The 20,112-nt window shown below is 38.0% G+C and overlaps 1 protein-coding gene across 1 annotated transcript; it reads left to right on the top strand.

Annotated features, from left to right (window-relative positions):
* Positions 1–204: 204 nt before the first annotated feature.
* On the top strand, positions 205–19,359 carry LOC124962383 (transport and Golgi organization protein 1 homolog). Its single transcript, XM_047521699.1, is given in 26 exon segments — positions 205–403; positions 405–467; positions 1,197–1,328; positions 3,837–3,858; positions 4,602–4,690; positions 4,882–4,959; positions 5,049–5,159; positions 6,141–6,212; positions 6,393–6,497; positions 7,139–7,261; positions 7,353–7,464; positions 8,353–8,408; positions 8,497–8,587; positions 8,760–8,898; positions 13,616–13,717; positions 14,585–14,645; positions 14,763–14,798; positions 14,874–14,941; positions 15,058–15,158; positions 15,325–15,405; positions 15,408–15,467; positions 15,543–15,599; positions 15,703–15,779; positions 15,906–15,977; positions 17,372–17,543; positions 18,543–19,359. Coding segments are annotated over 26 exon segments (2,472 nt in total). The 5' UTR covers positions 205–340; the 3' UTR covers positions 18,872–19,359.
* Positions 19,360–20,112: the final 753 nt, after the last annotated feature.

The raw sequence follows: 20,112 nt of genomic DNA, 5'->3' as shown, positions 1-20,112 counted from the left end.
TCCCGGTCCCTCCCCTCCCCTCCCGTCCCCGCCCCTCCCCTCCCGGTCCCTCCCCTCCCCTCCCGCCCTGCGCCTCCCCTCCGCCCCTCCCCGCCCCTCCACTCCCCTCCGGTCCCCGCCCGCCACAAGCCCAGAGCACTGCGGTCCGCCCCTCCGCACCGCCTGATGAAGTGTTTTGCAGGCGTAGAGTGGGAAGCGCCAGCGAAGCGGGAAGGCGAGGGTCACTCCCAGTACCCGTCCCCCCGTGCTGCGTCCTGCGCAAATAGGAAATGGCGGAACAGGTCTGAGTCCTGTGCGGTTCAGCAGGGAAGGATGGTTTCCGCTCAGCTGTCCGTGTACAATGGACTCAGTACCAGCCGCCATGCCTTCGGTCGCCGCTTCTCCCGGGGACCCCAGGCTTCTGGGACCCCGAGCTTCTGGGACCCCTGACGGTGCTCTACGCAGCCCTCGTAGGGAGGGACCCCGCTGTGACCGGCGGGTGGCTGAGTGGTGAGCGGAGTGGCTGCACTGACTGAGGGCGACGGGGAAATGGAACATGTCAGGCCCGGGCAGGCAGCACCGAGCTGTATTGCTAAGCGAGCCGGTGAGTGCACTGGACGCTCTCCTCATTGCACTTTGTCACGCAGTACTGAGAGGTGGCAAGCCCCTCGCTAGGTTCCCAAATGCAGCTGAGGTCACAGAAGGTCTTGTCCCTCTGGAGACTGTTGGGAGGTGGGGCCAGAATGAGAGTCCTCTGGACACTTGAGGAGGGCGGTGTGGAGTAGAGGAGCGAAGGCTGGTGTTTGATATGCTCGCTTTGAGCGCACATTTAGAGTTAGACATGGACTTTCATAGAAGGAAGTTAGATTCCGCATATACTTAAGCTTTTGTCGTTCATAATTTTTTTTACTCATAAAGACTGGGTCATCTGTGAGAGAGGTATCATACGGAGGGATTCTAGCCAGGTGTTAGACAATATGATGTCGGCAGGGCCTATTCCAAATGGAAATAGATGCTCAATTTAAAGTATTTAAACACTGCGGGCAAACAAGAAATATGATACTGCCAGGATCCTATCTCTTGAAGAAGCTATTGGAGAATTTTGATGAGGTAGTTTTCAGATGATGGTGGTGGTTTTGGAACTGCCATGATGATTCTTTGTGACTGTCTTGTTATGAATATAAGTTTTCTCATTGCTTCTGACTTGTCTGTTTCAGCTAGTTGCCACATTGCCCAATGGTGTTCAGCCTGGGCCTGATTTTTATGGACTGCCGTGGAAGCCTGTACTTCTCAGTGTCTTCTTGGGAATTGTTTCATTGGCCATTTTCTTCTGGAGAACTATTCTTGTTGTGAGTAAATTCACTTCCTTCTACCTTAGCACATAAATGCATGGGGTATTCTGTAGTCACTGCCCCTCCCCTTTCCAGTTTACTAACTTAAACACAAATTAGTGGTTGAAGTCACACTCACTTTATAAAATAATTTAGTGTAATCTTTGTGTTGGTAAAGACAAGAAAACAAGATAACCTGAAAAATCTCAAGGAGAAACCTTTATTTTATAAGTTCTTGTATCAAAACCTAAAGATTAAGAATTAGGTAGGTACAGTGGGAAGAACTGGTAATTCTTACAGCCATTTCTGACCAGTAGTTTCATATGTATCAGAAGTCTTCAAGTGAGATAAAAGATGGGATTAGTTATATAAATATCCTTTTATGTAGCATAATATGTCTAGTAATCTATCCTAAACAAATAACTAACTATGCTTTAAAGATTTTCGGTAAGGTTTTTCAGCAGAACTGTGTATTAGATTGAATACTTAGCACAAGTTATGCCAGTACAGGGGTCTTTTTAAGTTCTCATATGTTCGTATAATGGAATAGTAGGCAGCTGTATATATTTCAAAGATTTTGAGGCACAGAAAATGCTCACAATTTAATGTGAAGTAGAAAAAAGCAGAAACTAAGATTTCAATGTTGATGAACTGTATGTTATATAAACACATACACAAGAAAATATGCTGCAGAGGAATATAGCAAAATGATGAAAAGCAGATGAGGTAATTTTTCAGGTGTTTTATATATGCATTTCCCAGATTTTGTCATTCAGTCATATGTTAAGAAAATAGCTTTTTATTTGGATGTATAGATTATATGTTGTCCAGAGACATATTACATTTTTTGTTCCTTAGTCTTTTTTTTTCTCAGCAGTATTTGTCTATACATGTGTGTATGTGTACATATATGTATGTGTATGTATACATGTATATATGCTTAAACATAGGTAGGTTTGTACCGTAGATCTTTCTGCTTGGTAGTTAGTTAACATAATTGGAGGAAAATTATTAAGTGAACTTTACATGAAAAGCCATCAGTGGAAACTCAACAGTTAAAGTGGGCAGAAACATTGGCTGCAAATCTTTCCAAATCTTAGTATTCCTTTTCTGATTACTTACTCATATTGGACATTCCATTGTTAATACAAGTTTCCTCTCTTTGTACAATTGAGTATGAAAGCACTTAAAAAGAAATGGCTTCTTAAAAAGAAGAATCCTTTGCATGGATACCTGTGAGGACTTTTCTAATCTCATTGAACTGGTTCTCAGCTAAAAGGAAAAAGGAGGACAGAAAGGTAAAGAGAAAAGGGAAAAATGAAAACATTTTCTATTTCTCTCTTGGTTCTTTCAAGAACCCTGGCACCTGTTTCTATTTTCACTAGATTAGGTAGGTTCTGGGTCTTAGCTGCTGCTCCTCAGTCTCAGCATTTGACTTTGGAGTTTTGGTCCCTACCTTAGATGCCTGCTTTTTGCTACTTCCCATTTTCCCCTGCTGTCATTTTGGGTGAAAGCTTACTCTCTGATTCATTAGAGAAATGTCCATTTCTTTCTATGTTGGAGTTTTCCGAATGTATTTTCCTATAACAAGATCACTCTAAGTGGTATTTTAGGGTCTACAGTATTACCAAGATACCATGGATGATCTGTGGATACATCTGAGTATCCCATCGCCATTTATAACATTGTAAAGGAGAAATATATGCTAATTTACAAAGAAATTTAGTGAAGTTTTAAAAGAATTATTGCTTAGGTTTTATTATGTGACAGTTCATTGCCATCTTTGGGAAATAATTCAGGTTTTGCTCTTTCCAGAAGATGTTAACTGTTATTTCTCTTGTTGCTTGCGTATTTTCTTCTAGCAATCTTTATTTTTTTTTTTTAAGAATTCTTACGCTATTTTTAGTGGTTTGCAGAAATAGGTGATGTAGCCTCTTAGATTATTTCTAAATTCAGCCAATAGCCAAATTGAAATTGGAGTTCTAATATGTTTTTTGGTGAGTGAAAGCAGCACGTGTTGGTTGGGGGATTGTGGCTCAGTGATAGAAGCCCTTGCTTAGCCTGTGCGAGGCACTGGCTTCGATTCTCAGCACCACATATAAAGAGATGAATAAAATAAAGGTTCATTGACATCTAAGAAAATAAACAAGTGGCATATCTTTAATTTTGTTTCCTCAGAGTTCTTTGAAAAGTCATTGTTCCTAGACTTTATCCTGGCTGTTTAGAATTATCAAATAAACAATTTTGAGTACGTGAAGCATTAGGGTACTTTTATGAAAATAGTAGCCATTTCTATTATTAAAGGTAAGTTCTCAAGTCGTTAAGATTGGAATAGATATATATTCACTGTAGCATAAGATACATACCTTAGTATTTCTATATGACAGAGGCTAATGAAATGCTTATTCTCCTTTACTTATTTTTTAATCCAGAACCAGACAGTATTATATTCTTATTTGGTTTTGATTCTGTTTCTTTGAAGCAGATGCATGACATCAATTTAATCTTTATTTCTCTCTCTTTTAGGTCAAAGAAACAGTATATCAAGGTAAATTTTTAGCCTTCTTCTGTAACTTTTAGTAACCCTTTGTATTTGTGTTTGATGTGTGTTGTATATATGTTAGAAGTAGATAGTAATTGTTGATGTTTCTTATTTTTTTAACTCCTCAAAATTTTACTATTCCTAGGTTGCTAACTTGGATAATAGAGTAGATGTTGATGGTACCAACTGAGATAGCAGATGAGGAAGACCAAATTGTGGGAAGAAGATGATTATTTTTAAATTGGGTCATATTCACTATGAATATTGATGTAATGCAGATGTAGTACATTTGAACAGTATTTTGTGTGCTGATGATTTAATCATACATTCAATCATAGACTCGAGTAGATAAAAAATGGTAATGTGAGTCAGTATGCTTTCCTTTTGTTTTTCTTTGCCAAAAATTTACATAAATTTGAAATGATTCCATTTTCGGAAAAGAAAGTGTTTTAAGAAGTGAGGGAAAGAAGAAGGGGAAAAAAAGAAGTGAGGAATATCAAACTACATTTTACTGTATTTCCCGTCTTTGAAATGAGCTTCAATTGAAATATCATCGTTCTTATTTTTTTCTTAAATTTTAATAGTGTTTCACACCCTTATTGCTGTTAACTATAGATTGCTTTTTAAGGGCATAATAGTCATGCAAAGAAGTATTTCCTCATAATGCCAGATAACATGTCTTTGCTTTCGGTCGATTTAACTGAATTTCATTTAGTGATTGTAATAATCTGGACCCCCCCCTCTTTTAGTTACTGAACAGCAAATTTCTGAAAAGTTAAAGAACATGAAGAAAGAAAATGAAGAACTAGTGCAAAAAGTGTCAAATTTTGAACAGAAGGTACAATTATTTTTCTAGTTTATTTCCCCCTTGATTCCAGCTTGAATCATTTCCACCTGTTTTATAGTTGAGATATTTTTAAATCATTTTTAAATGTTTGTTTCATTCTGGAAGGGGTCACTTACCTGGAAGTGAGTTTTAGTAAGACTATAACATGTATCTTTTAATTCTGAATACTTTATTTTACATAGATCAAGGAATCAAAGAAACATGTCCACGAAACCAAAAAACAAAATATGGTCCTCTCCGACGCAGGAATGAAATATAAGGTACAAATCCCTTGTTTTATGGGAGTTACATTCTAAAGTCAAAAGTCAATGTAATGAGTAACTATTAATCTTGACATCTGTTTTCCTAGGATAAAATCAAGCTACTTGAAGAAACTAATGAGATTCTTGAGGACAGAGCTAAAAGTCTTCATGTTGTGTTAGAATCTGAGAGAGAACAGAATGTCAACAATGAGGACTTGGTAAGAGTTTTGGTGGCTAAATGTTAGTGTAATTTGGCTTTTGAAGTATTTTGTAAAATGGGTTAAGTTGGACTTTCCCCGTGGTGTTAAGTAAAGTCAGATTAGAAGTCAGGGAAGTTGAACCTGCTTCTGCCCATTTTGTGGAAGTTTTCAGTACTGATCCAAGAAATTATTTTTATATTTGTGTCCTCAATCCTGGATAATTTTCATATTGCTTTGCTCTGCCCTCTGAAACATGCAGGAACTATTGCCCCATCGAAGAGTGTTGTATACTGTTTTGTTTTACAACATCCTATTTTTTAAAACTTTTTACTTTAGAATAGTTCTATAATTACATAAAAGTTGCAAAGATAGTCGAGAGTGTTCTGAAATATCCCACCCCCAGACCTAGCTGAGGTAGTGTTCACCAGATTTCTCCACTGGGATTCTTCCAATCCCTTGCCTATTCTTTGGAAGTTACTATGTACAGTCCATAGTGAAAGTGTGAAGAGTTAAGGGCTAAGGATACAGCTGATGGTAGAACACTTGCCTAGCATGCAGAAGGCCCAGGATTCAATCCCAGGCACTGCAAAGAGTGAAGAATTCTGTTCCACTTCCTGGAGGAGCAAATATCTTTATAATTTTTTGGAATTCTTCTATATGTGAGCTTTGTCTATTCTCCCTTAGATTCTATCATTTTTACTTCAGGCAAGAGAGCTTTAGCATGATCTTGGGAAATCTTTTTTCTCCATCACTAGAAAAAAATTACTAATTTGAACTGGTGTACTTAAAAGAGTAACTAATTTTCTGTACCCTTAAAAATTTTATTTCCTTATTTCATTTTCATTTTCTGTACTTTGACCTTTTAGTCTGGTTACCTGAAATGTAAGGGGGTGGGCTGAAATACATTTTGTCTTATCTTTTTTAGCATATATGTATATTTCTATCAGTATTTCTACTGAAATCCTCATGCATATTTTGTGTTCTGTTTTCACTGGGCAGATAATAGAAAAGAAGAACTCTGTAGAGAAGTTAAAGGCTGTTATTTCAATGAATGCTTCAGAATTTTCACAGGTAAACTTGCCAACACTTGCTACAGGATATTAATACAACATATTAGTTTGGTTGAAGACCAGAAATTTAAGGTGTGCTAAAATGTGCAAAAAATGAGAACTACATGATGTCTGGTTTGGGAAAGTGTAACTTTGTTTTTTTCTGAGGAATAAATTCACTAACTGTGGTGTTTTGCATTAGGTTCAAATTGCTCTTCATGAAGCTAAGCTTAGTGAATACAAGGTGAAGTGTGAATGCCATCGGGTTCAGGAAGAAAATGCTAGGCTTAAGAAGAAGAAAGAGCAGGTAAAGAAAAATTGATGTCATACATAATGTAGGGAAGTGAATATTATTACCTTGTTTCTTGGATTTGTTTTTAAGGTAAGGAATTATTCATGCAAGACCTTTTCTTAGATGTGCAAATTTAAACCTTTCTCCCCAAATGGAGTGCATATATGTGTTCTCCATGTGTTTGGAATTTTCTTTTCTGTACAGCTTATTTCAGTCCTTAGAGTGTTGGTCTTTTCTTATCAAACATCAATCAGTTATTAACTTGATAGCCTCAAAGAAACTTCTTCACACAGAATATTAAGTATTTTATAACCCTTTTTTGAGTAGTTACTTCTTCACGGGCCAAGAGAAAGTTATATGATAAGGAGTCTGAATTCAGGAGCCAGTCACATATGCCCATCCATTCCTACTGGAAGGAAGTGATTTGAATTGGCAGCAATTTTCTGGGGAATGCAATCAATAGGGTCAACTTCCTTCACAGCTCTGATGTTCTTACTGCAGCTCTGAGAGTTGGGGCCACTCTTCTCTCTTCCTTAACTGAGGTCTCAACTCTTAGTGACAGGCTACCAAGGAGGTATCTAAATCTTGTGGTCCTGATGTCTCCAGGGCAAAACCCCACCCTAACCCATAGGAATTCACATGTTTTGACTTTTCAGTTGCAGCAGGAAATCCAAGACTGGAGTAAATCACATGCTGAGCTCAGTGAGCAAATAAAATCATTTGAGAAGTCCCAGAGAGATATAGAAGTAGCTGTTATTCACAAAGATGATAATATTAATGTAAGTTTATTCTCCAAATACATGCTTGGTCTCAGGAATTCTCCTGAAAGCTTCCGAGTTAAAATTGAGAGACTCTTCCAACCTTTTCTAGGCTTTGACTAATTATATTACACAGCTGAATCGGATAGAACTTGAATCGGAATGTGAGGGTCAAAATGAAGGAGGAGGTGAGTCAGATGAACTAGCCAATGGAGAAGTAGGAGGTAAGATTGGTCTCAGGGAGTTTGAATTCTTGTTTGCTGTCCTGTCTTTTAAGTAGACAGATGCCACTTCTCAGCTGACTGAATTTCTTCTTAAGCTCTGTGCAGAATTGTAGGTGCATCTCCCTGGATCTGTAGAAACATCTGTTGCATTGGCAGAGGTGGGTTGCTGGGGTGTAGTGTAGCAATAGGCATGTGAAGAATAGGCCTGTGAAGTTCCCATTGAGAACTAGGTAAGTACAGTGCAGAGCAATAGTCATGTCTTCCACCTCTGAGTATTGAACATTGTACAGTAAGAGACACGTGTTTCTCAACTTTATGCAAGTGATATTTGATTTTGATACTCATCATCTCTATGGCTCTGTGGTTTTAAGACCCATGGCAGTTTTAAGAGTAGTGAGGTGGTTGGAGCCTTAAACTAAGGGTGTGAGAACAGAGGCTAGAGTCTATAAGGAACCTAGAGGATGGGGTAGCAGTGTTTACTAATGTGGAAAAATATTTCCAGATGTTCTCTCCCAAGTTGGATATAGCTTGCATAGAGTGGTTTACACCACACCTGTTGGTAGATTGAAGGATAAACTAGAGGATTGAATCTTTCTAAATAAGACACTTACTTGTGCAGTTGGAGACAGATGTGTGCGAGAAGAAAGACTTTTATCTTACAAGAGTAGCACAGATCACATTTTTATTGCACAAACTAGGAATTCATTTTTTTTTCTTAAATCTAAGCTTGCAGTTCTCTTGAGTCAATGAATTTACTCAGTTTAGTTGTTCAGTTGATTTTTTCCTTTCAGTGTTTAAACGTGGTCATTGTTTAGTTTGGGGATGTTGGGAGAATATAGAGTTAAAAAGCAAGGAAATGAAAAGCAGTTAACATCTTCTGTTTTTCAGGTGACCAGAGTGTGAAGGTGAAAACTCGAATTAAGCAGCTGATGGACGTCTCTCAGGTATAGTTCTTTGTGAGAGTCCCATAGTGCCTGTGAATGCTTCCTGTGCCTCACTTTTAAGAGTATGTCTCTCTTCTGTAATTTTTAGACACAAACTGCAATATCACTAGTTGAAGAGGATCTAAAACTTTTACAACTGAAGCTCAGAGCCTCGATGAATGCAAAGTGTAACCTAGAAGGTGGGTTCTTCTGGAGATGAAATTGCCATATGCGGGGAAGTCTCAAAATCTTATGGAAAGATAAAGAATGGCTTTTTACTCTCTTGCTTCTCATTTTTCTCAGCACTGACCCTCAAACAAGTTCTCAAGTTCTCGTACACATATAGAGATCAGTTCTTTTATCTTTTAACAGACCAAATAAAGAAATTAGAAGATGACCGCAATTCACTCCAAACTGCTAAAGCTGGGCTGCAAGATGAGTGCAAAACTCTGAGTCAGAAAGTGGATATTTTAAATGAACTGTACCAGCAGGAGGAGATGGCTCTGCACAGGTAAGGTTTTCATTGTTTGTTATTGCTATCACTCTGTGACCTCGTACAGATGATTTTATCTTTTTGAAAGAATATTTACAGTTTCTTCCAGTTGCAATTAATAGAGATTTGGTTTTTTTTTTTTTTTTTCCCCTTTGTGGTTTGTGTGCCATTACTTGCATTGTTCTTTCCATCTAACCAATTGTCAGATTCTTATGAAGTGGGAGTGGCTACCTGGTACTAACAGTTACTGATGTGGAAATACCTCTTTTGAAGATCCAGATGCTTCCTCCAATCCCACCATTATTTCAGTTTCCTTTCATTGTGATCAGTCATTTAATTCTAATATGTTTTGAACTTATATCTCTAACTATTGACCTTTAACATCCTGAGTGATTTGGATGGCATTTTTCAGAATAAAAACTTCTAAAAGGAATAAAATTTACTTACTGAAGGTATTATTGAAGTAAAGTTTTGGACTGGGATATCTCAGCTGTTCACACTGAACAATTGAACTGTGACGAGGACCTTAGCAGTTCTGATTACAGAAGTGCTCATTTTTAGTATTTTTTTATATATTAATCTTCTGACATATACATGTCACTGAGCTAGTTTTCTTTGGAAAGATATAATTTGGGAGTTCATTTGAAGATTTTATCCACAAAAATATTTGAATTCCCTAATAATAGGTTGTTTGTGTCAGATTTTGCATTTGCTACTATATTTTATTCTTCGTCATATATATAGCAGTCTTTGTCTTGTGAAGCAAAGACAGACCTTACAGACCTAACTCTTTTTAGGTATTTTTGACTTCTACTGCCTAATGCCATTAAACATTGAAACCTTGCCCTTAACTTTTCTAATTCTTTCTCTCCAAGCAACCTGTTTAGAATCTCAAAATTTTGTTCTAAATGCTCGGCCGGCTTCAGAGAAACATTTCTTGTTTCATCACTTGTTTTTTTTTTAAAGAACACCTTTTTTCTCTGTCCCTACTAGTAATCTGAATGACCTAAATGGCAGTTGATTTTCTTTGAGATGCAGTCAAATGTAGCACACTTTTCTTCAATTCCTGCAAAATCCATTCAGTCCCGCTCTGTGGTTTGTACTCTGTTACTCATCCCCAGGCACTGTTAGCTCATGCCTGGGTCATCTTTTCTGTTACTACCTAACTAATCACCTGTCTTCATCCTCCATCTTTATATAATTACTTTCAAATTCTAATTAATTTTCTTTACAACCTCTTAAGTGGACTTTCTAAAATACAAGTCCATTTATGTCAATATGTGCCTGAAGTTTATGAAGAATTAGCTTTCTGTTTCATGACCTGTTTTTTTTTCTTGTATCTTTTGAATAGTTTAAATATTTTTAATTGTTTTTCTCATCCCCTGTGTAAGCTTTGTTGTAGTCACAGATTGTTATATTCATCTTCTTATAATTTAAAAGCCATGCCATACATCCTGAACGTCATAAAAACCTGACATAGATTAAAAGGTTTACTTATTTCTGTGCTTTCAGTAGCTCCTGGATTAGATTAGATACTGTCATGGTAATGGATGTGAGTACTTCATATACTGCAAACTCCACAAGACATTCCTTCACCATTCATTCAATTTATACACATATTTAGAGTTTCTGTAGTTCTTCATTCTACATTGTTGATCTCTTCTTTGAAATTACTTTCTTTCTGTTTGAACATTGTCCTTTAATGAAAGATTTGATGAGTGTATCAGAGTGTAGTATAAGGATAAATAGAGAAGAGCATTTTTATCCATTAAATATTGCTACCTTTATAATCTGTATTATAGTAGGTGGACATTCTAAGCTTCGTGCTCAGAGTTAAAACCAGTTTCCATTTTTAAAGGATCTTTCTTCTGGTTGATCAATTTTGACTGTTCCTTAGTTTTAGTACTTTCAATTAATTATCTTGTGTTTTAAATTTTTTCTTTAAGGAGTCCATTATCATTGTTGTTTCCTTTGTCAAATGTCTAATCCCTGCCCTAGTTCCTGTAGTCATTTCTCTCTGACTTTTAACAGTTGTATCAGGGAGTGCCTAGGTGTAGTCCTCCCCACACCCCCTTACCTCTTGCATTTATGCTGCTCAGGGCCACTAACCATCTCTTGAATTTTGGGGTCTTTTTTCTAAATGTTAATTTTACGTCATTCTCTCTTCTAATTTCATTAAAGCATGTTAGAAGTTGATTTCCCCTGCCTCCCACGTTCTGAGTTTTTTTCATTCTGGATATTTACTTCTGACCTAGCTTAAAAGTGCTAAGATTTATTTTACTTCTCAAATCTGCTGCTAAAATCATTCAGTAATAAGTTAATAATGTCAGTTACTATATTTCAGATTTTTAAAAAACTACTGCTGTGATTGTAGATGGACACAATGCCTTGATTTTGTTTATTTATTTTATGTGGTGTTGAGGATGGAACCCAGTGTCCCACATGTGTGAGACAAGCACTGTAGCACTGAACCACAACCCCAGCCTTTTTCAGGTTTTTTTGTTTGTTTTATTTGTGGGTCCCACAAACTCAAACCATAACGTTGAGCGTGTGCTCTACCATTGGCTATATCCCCTGCTTCCTTGCTCTTGTCATAAGGGACAGGGTTTCACTGTGTTTCCCAAGCTATCTTCAATCTCATCCTTCTGCCTCTACCTCCAATTATTTGGGAGTGTAGGTAGGCCACCACATCCATCTATTTCTTAGTTTTGGAGTTTCTATTCATTTGATGAAATTCATAATCTTTACTTTACTTCCCAGACTATGTAAAGTCACAGTGATTTTAAAACATGTGTGATAACCCTTTTGGGGTTCCCTTTTTGGTTAGAGTTTGCTCATAGAATTTTTTCTTCTGGAATGCCCTGTCAGTTTTCACTGGCAAATGCTGTGACAATTATAGATGAAATTTGAGATGATGAAGTTATCTTCTTTTTTAAAAATTTTTTTTTTCCTTGTCATTGGATTTTGTAATTTAATTTCATTATTTATATGCAGTGCTGAGGATCAAACTCAGGGCCACATACATGCCAGGCAAGCACTCTACCACTGAGCCACATCTCCAGCTCCTGAAGTTATCTCCTTATAGAAAAGAGTTGACGTTACTCTCAGTAAGATTGTCACTTGAACCTAATTGGCAATTAAGATCATTCAAAAATGACATTTGTCCTTTCAGTGTTTCAGTATTGTTCCTTGTGGGTATTTTATCTGTTCATTACTTCAAGTGTGGAATACTTTCTAATCTTAACCCAAAGCCTAGGACTTTTACTGGGGGTCACCCTTACTTGTAGCCCTAAATACTTTTTTCTGTGAGCCCAGGAATTTAATGAAGGCTTTGTTCAGACTCTATCTTTGTGTTGTCTTCAGTGTGTGACTGAACCTAAGAGAAAAGTACCTTAATTGTGTTTCTGAGATTCCTTTTTCTAATGGATCTTGGCCACATACACATATCTTCCCTGCCTTATCAACATTGATCCCTTCAAACACATTCTGGGTATTCTTCTCAAGGTGGTTTGATTGTTCTTAGTGCTCTCAGGCTAGTTCATTGATCATTGGAAACAAAATTCTCTCTCCTCTTCTTCAAGACTCAGTATTTTCCAAATTCCTTCTTAAGGTACAGTCAGGGGGAAATTATTATATTCCTTTAGTCATCATTTATATTTGTTTCCCTTTAAAATTTTGACAGACCTTTATTTTCTTCACTTCTCAATATGTGGTGGTGAGACTAGAATCCAGTACCTCACACATGCTAGGCAAGCGCTTTAGCACTGAGCCACAATCCCAGCCGAGTCATCATTTATATCTTTAACTGTGAGCTTCTTTCTTCTTTAGCATTTTACAAGGTAACTAGTATATTACAGACACTCAAAATATTTGCTGAAGAATTAAATGAGCAGTTATAAAAGACTACATAACTCCCTTTTCTATTTGGTTACTATAATTCTTCTAATTTTCCTTCTCATTCATGGAAAATTAAGTTTCAAGTTACTTATCTTTTGAATTGGAACTATGGCTAAAGCAGTGCAGGGATAGCAGAAAGTATTTTTTAAACCGTTAAATGTGTCTACCTTTGTTATAGTAGATGAATGTCTTGATTTTCATGATCAATGTTAAAACTTGTTGTCAGTAGATAATATCCTGATCATGGGTCAGTTTGGATTCTTTTTGTGGTTGATAGACATTGTCAGAACTCAGGTTTGCCTTTTTGCTTAATCACAATTCTTTTGAAATTGGTGTCTAAAGTGTGAAAATGTTCTGTGGTGAATTGTATAGTTAGAAGACATGTTCAGAAAAGCTTTCTGACTGACTCTATCTTGGTACCAGTCTTGGATTGGGAAACAAATTCCTGCATGACAAAGATGTACTTAGCCATGGCAGAAATGACAAAGAATTCTCCCCTGCTCTATCCTGATATGTTTGTGTTAGGTTGATCAGTCCTGACTTTCCACTTAGAAGTAAAGTGAGTTTTCATCATCTTGAGCCTAGGAGACTTGCCCTTGGGGCACATATTGTTTTTACATTTGTTTTATTTACTGGTAATTAGAGAATTAAGAGCAGAAGTTAGAAAATGTAAGTGATTTACCAGTTTTGATTTCCTAAATTGCAGGTTTGAATTCCTTCCTATTTTATAATCCTAAGCATTTTAGAGAAGGGTGGGAGGTGACATTTGAATAGAGCAGTCATACACACTGCTAGGGGAAAAGAGAAAGTTTGACTTGAAAACTGGTTTTATTTTTAGGAAACTGAGTCGACAAGAGTGTGAGAGACAAGAAAGAGCACAGCGGCTGTCAGCTGCGGATGAAAAGGCAGTTTTGGCTGCACAGGAAGTTAAAACTTACAAGTGAGTTCAATGTCTAATGAACTCTAGTGATAGCTTTCTTTTTTATCTGATTTGACATGATGTAGAAGAAAAGAGCACAGAAGTATAAGTAATGAGAGGATATGAATACATTCAATTCACACAGAAGAAAAATAAATTTCAATTGAAGAAATGAAAAATGTTAACAAAAGTTGACTTATACCCAAATGCTGGCAAGACCATATGGGAACTTGGTTCATGTAAACAGTTCTGAGGGTTTTATATGTTAGAGTAATTCTTTAAGAAAGCAATTTGCTATGCAGTGTTTTAAAACCATTAATGTGCCATTTGATAGACCTCTGAAATCTTCTATGGATATAATTTTAAAAAAGAAAAGTTTTAAGGAAGAAGATATGCCTAGCAAAATTATTTGAGTAGACATTGATGAACAGTTAAGGAAATTATAATTTATCAATTCAGAATCTCTTGCAGTTAAGTTAGAAAACAATTAGATAGTATTAGGTTTTATATGTTTATTTATTTATTTATTTTTGTTGATCCTGGGGATTGGACCGAGGGACGCTTTACCACCGAGCTATATCCCCGGACCTTTCTTTACTTTAAGACAGGGTCTGAGTTGTATAGATTCTCACTAAATTGCTGAGGCTGGCCTCAAACTTGTATTCCTCCTGCCTCAGTCTCCCAAGTCACTGGGATTATAGTGTGTGCCATTGCACCTGGTTGTAATATTAGTTTTGATCTCACATGATTGGTATAACTATATAAAGTGATTTTCTTATGTATGATGAAGTCTTTAAAAGTATAACTGACAGAGTAAAGGGAACATGGTCAGATTCTTTCAGATTTTATTCAATTGTTTTGACTAATAAAACCAAGTATAAATTTTAGGTGCAGAATTGAAGCAATGGAGGAGGAGTTACAGAAAGCAGACCGCTCATTTAAGAATCAGGTAGTGATTAATACTGTTGTGTAGTTGCAGAATTTTCTGATATCTAATACAGACCATTATAGGCTAGCTAGTATAATGAGTTCCTAAACATTTTTTTTAATGTATTTTCTTTTTCAGATCACCACTTATGAGAAGAAAGCTCATGATAACTGGGTAAGTCTTTCCCCCCTTTTCTTATTTTGTGTATAGCCTATCACCTCTGAATTTGAATATTTCTTTCTCTAATAGCTCAAAGCTCATGCTGCAGAAAGAGCTATAGCTGAAGAGAGAAGGGAAGCTGCTAATTTGAGACACAAGTATGTGATTTTGATACCTTCTTGTATGTTTTATAGTGTTTTAAAGCTATGCTAGGTAGTATCTAAGGAGTAGATTACTGTTTCACATTTAAGTCCATTCTTTCTCAATATTCAAGATTAATGGAAATGACCCAAAAGTTGGCAATGTGGCAAGATGAACCTGTGATTACAAGACCAATGGCGGGTAGAGCAAAGACACAACACCTTCCCCGGAGAGGTAGGGAGCACTTTGTAAGGGAGGTAGACTATTTCTTGTTGTACAGTGTATGTAAATTACTTTTTATTTCTGTGTGTAATGGTTATGAAATAATCTGACTGACTTGCTAAAGGGCGGGCAGTGTAAAGGCTGCTTTTAAGTGGAAACAAGACATCATTGTCCTTAGGTCCACTGAGCAAGAATGAGCCTTTTGGCCCATCCTCTGCGAGTGCTGGAGAATATTCCCCTCCACTGACAGCAGAGCCAGCTGGGAACCTGTCTCTGGTACTCTTAGTGGAAGTGATACGCCTAGAAGTGAATTTGGTGAGCGTTCACATGTTGCTTTGCAATAAACTGTTTCAAGTGTTTTTTCCCCCGCATTTGGATATTCTACTGAAATTATAGAATGTGGACCTCGTCCTCAATTGTCTTCTGAGGCATCTGGGAAATGCTTTGCCTCTGGTAAGGGACCAAGTCATTTCAAAGATTCTAGGATTGTGGATGCAGGATTTTTATTCTCTTTACATTGGAATGATCCTAAATTCATTCTGTGACCTCTTAACAGACCCAGGACGTGGTCCAGCTCCCATGAACAGCAGCTCCAGGAGCTCTTCTCTGGCCAAGGTGGTGGATGAGGGCAAGGTAAATTCTTCAGGCATTGTGAATCATGAGGTCATGCAAGAAAGTGTAGCTTTTCTACAGCACTTGCTCTTTACATCATCCCTGTTTGTGTTCTATTTGTCCTATCCCATTTGTTTTTCTGAAAAGCAAATCATTTCCCACGAACCCGAGGCCCCCTCAGTTCCCACTGTTACTTCTTTGGCTGAGCATCCAAGACCAGTAAGTACTTAGAGGTTGAGGACTGAACTGAATTTCTATTCTATGTATTTCTGGGAAGGGTATGAGGAACATGACATTGACCTTGTTTGCCTTAAACTGCATGCAATACTGAACGTACTTTTCTCCTTAACTTGGGAGTGTTGCTGAACTGTGTGTAACCATCATTAACTTCAGAATGTGAACAGTCATCACTCCAACTTCACATTGTACTTTGTGTTGAATATTCTAAGGCAAAGTAAATTCATTATACATTACATAATTCATCATTATTATCCTTGGGAGTATGGTGTATAGGAGTTCCTCCATTTGTACAGTAGGAGGCAAACCTGATTTTGAGTGATTTAAATAAGATGGGTAACAGATTTTCTGGAAGTGAAATAGTGTTTCAGTGAATAATGATAATGTGAAATGACCTGTTGAGCCACTCCCAAGCAATAGACTCATTTGTTCACATGAGTGCATTCTTTAGTTACTTGTGTAACTGTTATATCTGGTAGGTCTTCTGCTGCTCTGTATTAAAATAAAAATTTAATTGCTTAGTTTCCAACCCACTTCTGCTAGGAAATAGTCATTATCTCATATGGTGTACTGTAAATGAAAGTAAATATTAAAGTATTGTCTTTCTAATTTGTGTATATAGTATCGTATTGGAAAATACTTGCGAGTTCCTGTATGTCTATACCAGGAACATACATCTTTTGAGAAATCTTTTTATCTAAGCGCACCTTAGATAAGATCCCAAGCCCCTTCTCAGTTGAAGACTTTAAGAGAGTAGAGACGCTTTGATAGAGAGGAGTAGAGGTGGGAGGAGCATAGCTTAGAGGCAAACCTGGGATTGAGTTCCAGCCAGGTCTTTTACATGCACTGAGACCTTCAGCAAATTTGCCTCAGTTCCCACTTAGTTAAAATAAGACACTAAACGTTCTGGGAATTTGAATGATATATGAAAGGCTTCCGAAGATACTCTGAACAATAGCTATTATTACATGCATAGAGAATGGAGTTTTCATTATGTTCTGTACCTTCTTAATATGCAAGTCTTGAGCTATTGTGATGAAAGAGCTGTGTTTGGGGAGGGGCTCCCTTTGAAATCTGCTGTAGTGTATAGAGCATGACGTACTGGTCAGAAATCACCTGTTAATACCTTCTGCCAGTCTTCTTGCCTTTCCCTTTCCCATGCAGATATAATCGATAACACACACTGCTTGCTCTTGCGGTATCCTTCTAACCTCTGTCAGCTGTCGATGGGAACGTGTGGGAGTGGTAGAGTTTTGTTGCACTGATGGTGCTCTCTGGACAGGTGCCTGTCCTGGGTTTTGGCGTTTACCTTGTTGGTACTTTGTCTTAATATACAGGAATTTTAAAACTAACTGCTCTCAAATCTTAAATTACAGGTTAATATGGCTACCAAAGGTCCCCCTCATTTCCCAGGGGTATCTCTCATGGGCTTCCCTGTGGGAGGGCCCCTACCACCATCTGTTCAATATGGACCGCCACCTCGGCCACTACCTGGGCCACTTCCTCGGCCACTTCAGCTCCGTGGGCCTTTTGAACCTCCACCATTTGGTATGATGATCTGAATACTACTGATTGACCTGTAAATCATATTCATCTTTTCTTTCTATTCCTTGCTAAACCAATTGCTATCTCTGGGCTTTACTGTGCAGTAACAAAGGTGACTGAGTAAATTTTAGCTTTTCCTCCAGTTTCTTGGGGCACATGGGGCAGGCACTACAATATCTTATACCATGATAGGCAGTAGCTCTCTCTTATATAGACATGGAATGCGGCTATGTACAGGAAAACCAGAAAAATTACTTGTGCAGATGTTTGTTGGAAATCAGTTGCTATGTACTGCAATGGATGGAAAAGTGGATAAGACGGACAATATCACAGATATGTACAGCCTACAACATAAAGTTGTAACCACCCATGATAGAAGCATAAGCAATAGGTTACAGAATATAGCAAAGGAAAAGTCAAACCCTCCTCACCTTGAGAAAATTCAGAGAGAAATGTTAAGGAGGATTTAACACTGACCTAATAAGTGTTGCTGAGTTGAATTAGGTGACTGTGGAAGGTCTTATCCAGGAGGGCATGCACCTTGATTCTGATGGCATGTATAAGGTCCATGCTGAAATACACCATGAATTTTTAATTGATACAGTAGTAGACAGTGGCATTTCCTTTTATCAAAATTTCTTTGATGCCATGAAGTTCTTATTTCATAATCTATCCTCTTGTCTTGGTGTATAGTACTTCCAAATAAAAATGGAGGTCTTTTGAGATAGAAATAATTCTGCCATTATATGGTGGGGATACAAAAATGACAAGCCTGGAGCTAAGTAGAGCCATGCTTAAATCCTTCCTATGTTGCTTCATGGCTGGTTGGCCATAGGCTAAAAGCTAAATTTGTTCAAGCTCAGTCTGCCTCTCCTGTCAAGGCAGGATGTCACCACTTGATTTTCTAGGTTTGGGAGATGATGAGAAACTATATTAACATACTTGAAATCATCCTCATTTATACATTTGTGGGTATTTACTTTACTTCCTTTTTATTTTCAGGTCCTGCTGTACATCCACCACTATGCTTAAGAGAATATGCACCAGGTGTTCCACCTAGAAAATGGGATCTGCCTCTTGACGCTCAGGAATTTTTACCAGGACCCATACCACTTAGACCTTTAGGTTCATTTGGTCTGAGAGAGTACTTTATTCCTGGTACTCGATTACCACCCCCAAACCATGGTCCCCAAGACTACTCACCATCACCTGCTGCAAGAGACTTGACACCTTCAGGCTCTAGAGATGAGCCTTCATCTGCCTCTCAGAGCAGTAGCCAGTACTGTTCGCAGGCTTTAAAACGGCCTGTAACCATCACCTCTGACGCTTAGTCAGAATGTGGTCTGTGCACTCTTCATTGTGTAAAGGGATTATTGGCTTTGAAATCCAAAAGTCTTAAGGATTTATTTTTAGAAGTAAGCTGCCTTGGCAGTCTGCGTTTTTGAGCCAAAACATTCTAAAGTATCATTCCCCTTTTAAATAATGATCACCACTTAAGCTAATGTAGCCTTCCAACTTTCAAATGTACAATAAGGAATACCTGTGTTTTAGTTAATGTAGCATATATACTTGCTAAATGATTTAGAATGTCATAAAGTATGAACATTTCCTGTGGAAATTCTTTAAGAACATGTGTTTCCTTTATCCTATTTTGAGTCCAGTCCAGTTGATAGAAAGCAATGGTGTTCACAAGTTTGATGTTTCTGTCTTAATATCTGGTCACAGATTGTTACGCTACAAATTTTCACTCAACTTATTTCCTAAACTTATTTCCCTTCTTGCTGAAGTTCTTTGTAGTGATAGTAAATAAAAAATTGTTTATTAATATTCCTCAAGTGTCTGTTGATTCATTGGATTGTCATGAGGCTTGTGCCATTTGGAAAGGATGTAAACTCAGAGTCAGAAGTGAAGACAGTGACTTGGCAGCACACTCCCTGTTGCTCACTGTTAAGGAAGCTGGCCCTTGTTCACCTATGGACTCTACAAGGGATTTCTTATACTCCTGAGAAGTCTGTGGTTCTATTTATAGCACATTCGTGTGTTTTTTTCCAACCCTCACTGCCTATCTGAGAATGAGTTTACATTAGCAGCAAGGATTGTTCTACCTGAAGTTCTACTGCATTTGCCATTATTGCTTTAAGGGTGTATTACAGTGACTTTAAGATGGCGAACTAGAGGGTGGCTGCATTTCATGTTACTCCAGGACTCAGGATTCAAGAAGAGATATTAAGAGACTTCACACCAACTCAAAGCCGCCAGGTGAGTCTCTCCCATTGGGGAGGCATCCTGGATGGGGCGGTTGTCCCGGAAAGCAGGGAACTTTGTGAAGTAGAGTTGCCCAACGAGACACCCCTCCCGCCACTGGGGCACTGAACTTGGACAACTGGGAGCATCGTAGAGGAGGTCACTCAGCATGACACTTGGACTCGAAGCGATCTACCGGGATCTCTGTGCGGCTTCCTAGAGGAGGAGGTGTGCGGCAAGCTGTTGGACTCAGAGCAACCACTCCTGAACACCGAGGGGCTGCCCAGAGGAGGAGGAGGAGGAACACAGTGGGTCGCTTGGGCTTGGA

The sequence above is a fragment of the Sciurus carolinensis genome, chromosome 12, assembly GCF_902686445.1.
Source record: "Sciurus carolinensis chromosome 12, mSciCar1.2, whole genome shotgun sequence".
Taxonomy (NCBI): domain Eukaryota; kingdom Metazoa; phylum Chordata; class Mammalia; order Rodentia; family Sciuridae; genus Sciurus; species Sciurus carolinensis.
The sequence above is the reverse complement of the archived record's forward strand: the minus strand, read 5'-3'. Positions and strand labels throughout refer to the sequence as shown.